The 11713-nt window shown below is 36.8% G+C and overlaps 1 protein-coding gene across 1 annotated transcript; it reads left to right on the top strand.

Annotated features, from left to right (window-relative positions):
• Window positions 1-969: 969 nt before the first annotated feature.
• On the top strand, window positions 970-11713 carry LOC115237436 (protein krueppel-like). The gene is made up of 3 exons (XM_029810464.1): window positions 970-1435; window positions 4548-5286; window positions 5483-11713. The coding sequence occupies exons 1-3, from the start codon at window positions 1384-1386 to the stop codon at window positions 6237-6239; spliced, it is 1548 nt and encodes a 515-aa protein (XP_029666324.1). The 5' UTR covers window positions 970-1383; the 3' UTR covers window positions 6240-11713.

Here is an 11713-nt window from a genome sequence, read left to right as displayed (position 1 = left end):
GCGATATATCGCCGCGTACAATTTATATCGACCGCTTTTAAAATATTGACAGCTGCAGCGAACTTTTGCAAAAAGCTCGCCGTCGCACACACAGAACTGTCGATATTGCACAAGCGGTAGTTTAGCAAACATAGAATAACAAATGTACACGCTCTCGCGAATACATCGCGAAATGAGAAACTGCTCGAGGAATATGAACATAATACAATCAAAGTGTACATTGAAATATCGTTAATGAAGGATAATCATAAATGTAGAAAATCTAACTAATTTCCATTTTCCATTCTTTCTCGCAGTGTTAAGAAAAACGTGCAATTGACCGTTTATTTTTGAATTTTACGAAACACGTTGCTAATTTTTTTTTCTACCCTCTTTGCATATATCTCCTTTCTCCCTGTTCCTCCCCCTTCTCTTCCCTCTCTCTCATTTTCTCTTACCCGAGTCTCAGCAATTGTTCGTCCCTTGCCTCCTCCCTTATCTCTATCCCTCTCTTTCTGTCTTCGAGGAAGAAGTGCGCTCCCCGCACGCACCAACCCCTATCCTTAAAGATCATGGTCACAGGTTCACTCTGCGTCTCTCTTAAATCTCCCCTTCTACGTTTTCTCGCGCGCTTGCTCTTTCTACGCAATAACATCTCTTTCACCCTCTAGTGCGCTTTTCTTTTCTCTCTCTCTCTCTCGTCCGGCTGTCCACTGTCATCCTTTTCTTGTCCCACCCTCCTTCTCTTCCCCGCCTGTTTTTCCCTTTCTTGCTTTCCCTTCTGTACTCCATCTTCTGTACGCACGCTAACCCGCGCCCCAGCGAAGAACGTTTCGGCGACTCGCGCATCCGGGGTTGCGATTCGAGAGGGTAGCGCACCACGATACTTGGTGGGGGAAGAGAAAGAGAGAGTAGTGGGGTTGACCGGGGCGTGCAAGGGTGGGGGAATATTTGACTATACTACTGAGCCGCACGTCGGTTGTCACTTAGTGTTGGGTTAGGTCAGCCCAGAGTAGACATCGTCGACCGACATTGTCGGTCAATCTTGTGATCGGAGCACGTCTCCGCTTGTTTATACGCTAGTAGATAGTGATTGAATATAGACATATTTACGGGATATTTTCGCGGTGGTATCGGCCGTTGTCGGCCTTATCGTACATTGGATGTTTCCATTCGCCGGAGTAAGTTTACCGTGTAGATTATAAAAAAAGTATCCGTCTTTTCCAGAAGAGGAAAAACGAGAAAATAATTGAGCATAACAATTGTTATCGAATTTATTTTAATCGCTCCATTCATCGCGTCGCGTAATATTTTGCGCTTTCTTCTCCGTATCTCGTCGTCGCAAGTGATCATATTGTGCTCGGCAAGAGTGGATGGAGTGTCAAAGTGAAGAAAGCTCGTCGCATGGATTGTAGCATGGCATTGTCCTATTTTCAAGGGACACAAATTTACGCAGGTATTTTTATTAACGATATACTACTTTCATTAATGATACAAACGACGAAGAGGATCGGGTCCGTAAAACCCGTATCCTTAGTTTCGAAGATACATTAACCGTGTTCTCAATATTGCGTGTTCTTGTTTCCCGTATTTAACATTTTAATGTTATATTTATCGTGTATTTAACGTAATGCTTATATATAAAATAACAATACTTTCTGAAATACTCACAGGAATATTCGTGGCTTATGAAAGAATCGATATTAAATTCCCTCAAGTGCCAACAAGATTAACGTGTTAATAAAAACGAAGAATGTTTTTTCGAATCGCGGTGGTTTTTTTTTTTTTTTTTTTTTTTTGAGAGCGTCAATATTTATTTTCCTCTCTTCTACTATTTTTTCCACGCTGGTCCTTCTATGCGCTTAATCATTAACATTTTGTTTTGCTTCCACAAGTTCTAAATCTATTTATGTTTATCATTTTGAAAATTATCTCTGATAAAATTCAATGAAAAATATCCGTCGTAGATATCAGAATTCTGTCACCTCGAGAATTGTGTTCCTTTTTTTCATTTTTACTCTTATCCAGTAATCTTACGAATATCGGCTTCTAATAAATGCGAAAATGTAGATGATATATTTATGCTTTAACATGCATAGAGATAGAGAGAGAGAAAAAAAAAATATAAGGCGAGGGAAGGGAGCAATTTCATAGTTTGTTGAGAGCCGAGCGCGCGACTTCTGGCGCGTCGCCAGAATCTAAAAGCGCCGACACGACGCACGTACGTTGTGACACATTGTAAACATCGATAAGCCACGGAGAGACTAGCAAAATCGCTTGACGAAAAACGTTAAGTAAGTTTATTTCTAAGGAAATAAAGCTTGCTATGATTTCGCGATCGGAATGCTCGGCACGCTTTTAATGACTTATCAAACCACAAGCGACCTTTTCGATTGATTATATCACACTTCAAGATGTCCTTGACGAACGGATTCTAGACATTACATTAATATTTACGACCATTATATTAGTACTTACGAACTTGTAAGGTATGTTACAATGCTTTTACGACATCTCTCTCCACAGTTTCAGTGGAAAGTTATATAAATCGAAAGGCTTCCAATGACTCTCTAAATGTCACGGTTTAAGTAGGGAAGATACTTGTAACTTATGAGTTTGAAAAAAAAAAAAACACCAAGACCCCAATAAAATTACCGTTTGCAATAAAGTATTGTGAGTTTAAAAAAAATAGTTATTCGAAGCGTTCAAGGCTTTTCTTTTCGACTACTGGTTATAGCTTTAATACTAGCCCCATAAAAAAGGATTGTTAAAATGGTTTAAAAAGTTTATATTTCTAACTGTAACACTGGTGGAAAAATTTATATTTTTAACTATAAAGATATATAAACGCATAAATAGTTTAGCTATATATAATTATATAATAGTTTATATAATATTTTATAGTTTATTTATTATTTTGTACTTATTCTATTGTCCATAATTATTTTATTTATTCAGTTCTTTTTCCCATACAATGTGTCTACAGATTACTTTAAGTCAGTTTAAAGTAAAGTCGGATAATAGAACACAAAGATATACATTAATTTACAACGATCTAATTTCTAATAAAGTTTCCAAGAGAGAAAAGACTCGGGGTAGAACTACAAGGGTTGCGACCAATTAGGGGTAGATGCGAGCGGGGGCGGTACTCTTCTCGTCGCGTTGCCAAGAAACGGCTCTCGTAGGCTGTAAGGATCTTGGTTGCCGTTAAGAGAAATTTGGGGTAGAGAAAAAAGAGGAGCACACATAAGAAGAAGGAGACATCGTACGCATCTTTATTGATTGAACGACGCTGACTCTCTAAATAGTCCATTAATTAGCCGACGGCGATCGAGTATAGAATTTTTCGGTTATCGTTTCTTCAAATCGTTGCTCAAATCGACCTCGTTAAGAATACCTTTATGTTTTCTGAATATTTTACTTTAATAGTTTATCGAACGCTTATCAAAGTGTTTTTCAATCACCTATTCAATCATTAAATATCTTTAGATATTACATTTTAAAAAATATTGCAATATTGAATTCTTAAATATTAGCTAAAAGTGATCTCACATGATATTCTCATACGCATTCCAATAATCTTTAAAAATTACGGTTGGATTGCGTACGCAATTTTTATAAAAAGATTCACAGCAAGTTATACTTCAATATGACAGTGCTTAGTGTCCGCACGATCATAAACTGACATATATGTTCAATTATTTCGTGGAATATATCTTTTTTATCTGTTAGTTTATATAAATTTCGATATATTTATATACGATATATATACAGACACACAATAGATTTTAATTTATCAACTTTCTCCCTTTCTCTTTAATCGTCTGTATTATCCGTCAGATATTAGATATCTGTTAAAAATCAAAAGAGTATCATAATACTAATGACTAACATCTTTATCAATTGGAATGCATCATTTCGATAAAGTGAATGTTTGCTGATAAAGTCATCGGCTCGAAGTCGAAGAGGCGGTACACGCGTACGTGGATAGTGAGAGTCTTATGAATGAACTCTCGTGTACGAGAGTGTGAGTGAATGGAGGAGGATCCAGTAACCTCACGTGCGAGCGACATGTGTGGGAGGGCATGTCAGAAGTGGTAGGGAAGAGAGAAACAGAGGGAGAGAGTAAAGGAAATAAAAGAAGGAGCGCGCGCGGGAGGCTAATAGGGAGAGAAAGCGCAAGGAGGAAGATGTTTCGATTCATAGGTCATACAATTAATTTTCCAATTTCGAAAGCCGCAAATTTCGTCAAAATATTCTAACTATAATAATGCACCAAGAAATAACATCGATACGTCAAATTATATCGCGTTGATATTGCAATTCATGAGATACACGGATAATGTATCTCGTTTCTATTGTAATTAAATGTCACAAATGCATTAAATATTAAGCGCAATAACATCGATACGTCAAATTATATCGCGTTGATATTGCAATTCATGAGATACACGGATAATGTATATCGTTTCTATTGTAATTAAATGTCAAATGCATTAAATATTAAGCGCGACACTTCATCGAGTAACGCTGTTTAAATAATTTTTTTTTTTTTTTATCGAGTTCAGGATTCCTGATCAATCAGCATCTGAGCATGATGCAGGACGCCGAGCAGCAACCGTTTAACAATAATGTGTCGCTATATCCGGAACCGATATCAAGATCGGTGGCAAGATTATCGGTACTGAACCAGGACTTTCTCACCACTCAAGCGCTGATAAAGGCAGGACTTCCTCCGTTGCACAGCTTAGCCGCGGCTTCGTCGTTCTTCAATCAGAATCTCTTCGTGGACTCGCCAAATTGGCGAAGACAACAGTCGGCCGGATCCCCGCCGCCCTCCTCCGTTCATATATCGCCCATAGTATCGCCGACTCTCAGCACTTCCAGCAATTCCACGTCGCAGCGCCTCAGCATTACCGCCGCCAGCGGCAGCATCAACGGCGACGACGACGATAATAATCATAATAATAATAACAACAACAACAATGTGCCGGGCAGCAAAAAAGGTGGCAGAAGAAAGAGAAAATCGACCCAGAATCAACCGTTGAGCACAGAACCGATCGTTGACCAGCAAAGCACGTTGCAAGGTGTAGCCGAGCTCAACATCGAACCATCTCCAACTCCGACTGTTAATTCGGAGACAGGATCTCCAACCATCAGTCCTGAGACAGTAGAGAAAAAGAATAAGAAGCAAAATTTTATTTGCAATGTGTGCAAGAGAGGTTTCGGTTATAAACATGTGCTGCAGAATCACGAACGCACGCACACTGGCGAGAAGCCTTTCCAGTGTCCGGTATGCCATAAAAGGTGAGTTTCTCGTGATTAATCATAGATCTTGCTTTTCTTAATTGTGATATGGAGAGAAAACAATTTTTTGAGAAGAAATATTATTGTAAATGAAAATTAATTTGAGAGAAGAAAAAAATGTTTCACGTTACATACAATCTCTCTTTAGAATAAAATCGTAAATTCGATCGATGATTTAAGTCTTTGAATTTTGCAGATTTACAAGGGACCATCATTTGAAAACACACATGCGACTTCATACAGGCGAGAAACCTTACTGCTGCAAATTTTGCCAGCGGCGATTTGTCCAGGTCGCGAATCTCCGTCGTCACGTGCGGGTACACACAGGCGAGCGTCCGTACCTTTGCAGGCATTGCAATAATCGTTTCAGCGATTCGAATCAGCTGAAGGCTCATGTAATGGTACATAATGGTGAGAAACCGTACGAATGCGAAACTTGCCATGGACGATTCAGAAGGCGACATCATCTGCATCAGCATAGATGCAACGGCGACAGTAACGGCGGCGACGAAGCGCAAGAATTTGAAACCGAACCGGAGAACGACGATATCGATATCGACGGCGAGGAGCAGGAGGAAGCGGAGAATATGTCGCACGCCGCCCAGGAAATTCTTAGAAAGCCGACTCGTCGTGCATTACCCAGCCCAATAGTCGACATCGCTGCGCAGATCCTTAATCTACCCGGGCCGTCGAACGCTCAACCTCCCGGACCGTCGATCGTTCTACCCGAGCAAACCGAGCCCGAGGATCTATCCATGTCCAGGTCACGCAGACACTACTCCAACAGCAGCAACGATTCGTCGTTGAGCCGTAGCCTCAGCAAAGATAGCAGTCCTGAACAAGAGGACGAAAAGTACGAGGCCAGCCTGTTCCTAAGACATACTCGCGCCACGACAAAACGACAACCGTCATCGCGACAACCGTCATCGCGACAACCAAGAAGCAACCCCTAACGCCGATCAGGTGGAGTTTCAGATATCTAGTGGAGTTTCAGCGATAGAAAAAAGTATCCCGTAATCGCTTTTCCGTATCTACCTCTTATTGTATCGTTGAATTTTAAATAAATTTGGATGATGATCACGATTCTCCATTTTGCTGAACTAGATATATAATAAATTTATTCGCGCGATTTTAAACAATTCTTTTTGCGATTGCTACATAAATCGCATAAATATATAAAGATGAAAATCTTTAAAAACCAACGAAAATGCGCGAAACACTGCAAGGATACGTAATAGTCGAACTATACCTGCGCTTGTCTTTCTTTTCTTATAAAATAGTCGGCACAGTTAAAAGATAAACGAAGGTCTACGGATATTAACTTCTTTGAGGAACGGTATCCCTATTATGTCAAGCAAACTAGAAAATCTTGATCATGTCCAGTGTCCGAGTCGATTTAAAATTCAAACCGATCTCCACCTCCGTTACTTCCCACAATTTCGTCTTGATCGCAGAGAATAAGACTCGCATAATCGAGATCTGCTTCTCCGATTTCCGCCTGCTATCCTTCGGACGCGCACAGCCGGCTCCGTTAAACAATCCTTTTCAAAGAGTCCTAGTTTTTTATGCTAGTTGGCCTCCTCTCGGCCGGTGCGCGTCTTTCGCGCGAACCAGTTTTTCGCGCGATGAGATACATTGGGTCGTGCCGAAAAATTTTACAGCCGGTCACCGGTCTCTTTTCCTCGAGGCAGATACGCGCCGCATCTCCTCGAGATCTTTTGCCGCTATTCAATGCTCGTGATTTATGTCCGCGCCGTAGTATGCAGATTTTCTATTCTGACCGCCGACTCGAGGCCACCTAGACACTTCTGTCGAATCTGTTACGCATTTCTGGAACAAGACTCCTACACTCCCATTTCCCAATTCCCGTTTAGTTTTTCTTCGATGCGGCGAGAAAGCACGAACATCTCGAGTTATAAACTTCACTATGTCTTTGCGCCCCGCTGGATGAAATGGGAGAAAAAGGAGAAGAAAGGAAAACACGACGTCTACATGTTGCATGAATATCGCTCGGAATACCGGGTAGGCTAAATTACCCTCGTTTATCTTTTGACCGTTTTATAAAGAAAGAACGACAAGCGCAGGTATATAGCTCAACTATTGCGTCTTCTTGCATTGTCTCGTATTTTCGCTGGTTTAAAAAATTTTCACTTTTATATATTTATGCAGTTTATTTAGCAGTTTATGCAGCAAAAAAGATAGTTTAAAATCGCGCGATATATAAAATAGAAACTAGTTTAATTCGAGTTATTTCTTATTTTTTTCTTATATTTTTAATTTTTATAGTTCTTATATTTCTAATCTTTGTCTTTTTGATGTGCGCGTGCTTAATTAAGGCTTAAGTCATTTTATCGAGATCCCTTTTTCGAAACATTAAGGAAGTAATTGAATCCAAAACAATTATTATATTCGTTTTTTTAAACGTTCTTTACGCGTTATAAAATTTGTGGCAAATACCATGCTATGGATTTTTTTTTAGTTTCTCATACCATCTGTTACACTTTCCTCACATACTTAAAAATGTCATTGACCTCTACAATGATATTTATTAGTCGTTTATGTGGGACCATTCAAGAGTCATTTTTATATCCTGCTCTTATTCTTGTTTCGCTCTTCTATGCACACGTTTTTTTAAATCTTTTTATGGCACTTCTTTTTATGTTGTCTTTATAAAACTTACAAAACACATTTGTGAGTGAATCCATGAAATGTTATCTTTCTCTAAAACTAACACAATCAGAGAAATACGAGATACAAAAACGAAAAACTGCAGACTTTTGATGATAAGATAGACGAAATTTTCGATTTATGCATAGAAGAGAGCAAAAAAATTTATTGCATGGTACATAAAATTTATAATATATAATAATATTCAAAAAGACAAAAAGAATGATTAAGTCTGATTACTTTATTTCCTTGTTTCATAAAGAGAAATCTTGATAAAATGGCTAAGTATATCTGATCCAGAAACGCGGAAACTTTCTACAAAATATATTCATTATCTCAGTATAATTTTGGGACATGAATAGTTTGGAACTTTATTGAAATGGTGTTATATACGGCTTCACGAAAATTAACCATCGAATCTCACTGATAGATACTCTCAGATTTCGCGAATGTAGTTTGAATACTACAAACAAATAATCTAATTTTAACCTCTGCTGAATGCGGGCAATAATACCGTCGGGATATTTTCAAGTTCTCGAGTTTATTGTATATAGAAACATCTTCCAATTCTTCCTAAATGAAAGATCATATAAACACTCGATTTACAAATACTTTACGCGTCTTTGTCTTTTCATTTTCTTCTTTTGGCAAATAACATAATGTACGTTTAAATATTGTGATAAAAAAACATCCGAAATTTTTTGCATTACAAAAAATGAATAATTGTTCCTCGCGATTAGACTGCAACAAAATAAAATTTCGGAACAGAATCTCGTTCTTCACAAAGAGAACATTTCCATGACGCTTTTCGATTAATCGCGACTCTCTTACGCGCGTTTAACGCCGGTAAGTCGTCTCTTCGTTCCGTCGCTAGCTATCGAGGGTGAGACCGGTTTTCGCCTCGCGATTGTTGCAAACTAGCCACAAGTAAAATCGTTAAGCGTTCTCAGTCACGACACTTAACCGTACATTCGTTCATCTGTCACCCACCGAAAGAAGAAAAAAAAGATAAAGGCGCGCGCGAGACTCTTACATTTGTGAATTCAGTCTGATCCTCTATTCAGAAGAAAGGAGAGAATAATTCTCCTTATGACAATAAACTATAGGGAATTTGATGTAAGATCTACTTTTCTTTCAAAGCCTGCTAGCTTCTTGAATTTTTAAGCCTTTTGGCGGTGAAAATATTTCGACGGTATCATCGCACGACAGATGCAGAGATAACAATTAAATTATTAATTACTAGCATTCGAGTTGCATTCGCGAAATCAGAGAATACGATTAGTAATTGTTATAAAGATTGAATATAATATCGTTTTGATAAAATTTTAAACTACACAAAAAATGAAAAAAAAAAAAAAAGTTAAAAGTGAACCTGCGTAAGCAGATCCGACAGAAATGTAAGTTACAAATATTTGGAATTAGCAATCTTTAGTTTTAAGAATTTTTATAAATTTATATATCCCAAGGTATTCTTGCATTCGACATATAAAATATATATATGTACACGTAAAGTGTTGAATTCATATCCCAAAATTATACTGAGATAATGATATATTTTGCGAAAGCTTTCCTCTCTGGTTTTACTTTCAGGTTTCCTCTGCATATTCTGGAATTGTCATATAATTCCTTCAATTCGATAACATGGGACGCGAACAACGTCGAACAAAATTAGAATAATGCGTTATTTCCGGTTTTACCTCTTGATTGATAATTATAACTCGTGAGTCAAAAAGTTGGCTATATGAAATTATATACAAATATCAATTTAATTACAGTACATGTAACAAACGACATATGAACAAATGTATGTAATCGTAATTATATTTTATAGAGTATTTGAGCGATTAGAATACGGAATATAAAGAGATATATAGTTATCACAAGAACATAATTCTATCTTTTGATAACATTATGGCACCTGATATATTTCAAGATATTAAGAGTCTTTGATTTTTCTTTGCGTTATTATTTGCTTGGTAATTCATCGTTATTTTTGCTATCATAGCATACGTACAGTACGTTTTGTGTACTTTAGTGCTTAGACAGATGTCGGATATCTCATATATTCTAGACTCTGGAATCTAACTAGGAGTCTAACATGATTAAGTCGGTTCGCTCAGATATAATTATCAATCAAGAGGTAAAACCGAATAATGGACGTTTTAGTTTTTATTCGACGTCGATCGCGTGTATCACCGAGTTGAAGGAATTTGATGACAATTGAAGCCATACATTATCCAATTTCTAAACAAATATATACTTGCGCGATATCGAATACAAGAGTACCTTGAGATATATCGATTTCTGAAGGTTCCTACAATTAAAGATTGTTAGTTCCTAATGCTGTTTGTAACTTATGTTCCTTTCCAGTCCTGCTTATGCAAGTCTGTTGTTTTTTTTTTGTTTCTATAAACGGTAGTTATACAATAATGAAAATTGGGATATATATTGACGAGGCAAAGAACCACACGTGTCGTTATACTTATATTAATATAGAGTTATCGCTTGTCCCATCGTAATTATTATCGTTGTTGTCCTCTTATTCTTAACGTGCAAAAACTATGTATACATACATATATTATATCTTTGTGTCGAATAGTTGTAACGTACTACAATAATATGATGTTTGAATTGAGATTGCGTTATACGGATGAGGATCGACGTACGACGAAATATAAAATTAAAGTAAAATAAGAAATAAGAATGCAAATATATATATATTATTATCGACAAAGGAATATAACTTGAACAATCTGACTGTAGAATAGAACATTAAATTTGATTTAAAAAAAAAAAAGACAGATTGCAGCATTCGAAAATATTTGCACGTATGGATTATTCAGAGAGATATAAAAAAGTATATGAAATATAAAGGAGATTTATCATTTTTTATACGTGAATTTTTCATCACGTATCAATATGTTATGATGAAACTGTAACTTGATTTTGGTGATTCTATAAAATCTCTGACGACTTTGTAGAATCAGTGACTATCTTGGTGTGAACGAAAAAAATAAAAAGATTCTTTCAATTAGGTAGGATTTTATAAATGTTCTCTGGCGATATTATAATATCAATTGTTTAATATTTTATTATTAATAAAATTAATAAAAATAATGTGATTTTATAATATAAGAAACCACCAGTGAATATATTTGATTAAAAATTTCTATTACACGCACGAACATAATCAATGATTCTACAGAGAATTACCAGTGCTTTTATAAAAACACCAATTAATCACTTTCAAGATACGGATCTCCATTTTTTTTTTTTTTTGCTTCCTCATAGAGGAAGCTTTGTTTTATTTTTTTTTTTTCATTACTTTAGTCATTGCCATATAATATACTGCCATACGTTATACTGATTACAATTTAAACTCTGATATTTATTTTTGTCTCTTATATCCTGTTCTCACGTTTCATGTCTCGATCTTTTCGTTGGGAAGATAATATGCGCATGACTAATCAATCGAATTCTATTAAAAGAGATACATTTTATATTATCAAGCAGTTTTAGAATTTCTACTAAAATACAATGTCGATCATCGGCCGTACTCCGTATCCCAATCATTCGAGTACTCGACGAAATGTACCTATAATTACGTATACTTGTTCGTATATTTACATGTAATTAAGTTGATATCTATATATAATTTTGTACAGCCAATCGCGCGGTGCGCGGGAATTCGAGCGAATTCGCCAATTGACAGTGCCAATTTTCCGCGGCGACAAGAATGCGCGCAAAAAAAAAAAAAAAA

The sequence above is a fragment of the Formica exsecta genome, unplaced genomic scaffold (genome assembly GCF_003651465.1).
Source record: "Formica exsecta isolate Colony F162 unplaced genomic scaffold, ASM365146v1 scaffold295, whole genome shotgun sequence".
Taxonomy (NCBI): Eukaryota; Metazoa; Arthropoda; class Insecta; order Hymenoptera; family Formicidae; genus Formica; species Formica exsecta.
This window is presented reverse-complemented; position numbering and strand designations above follow the sequence as displayed.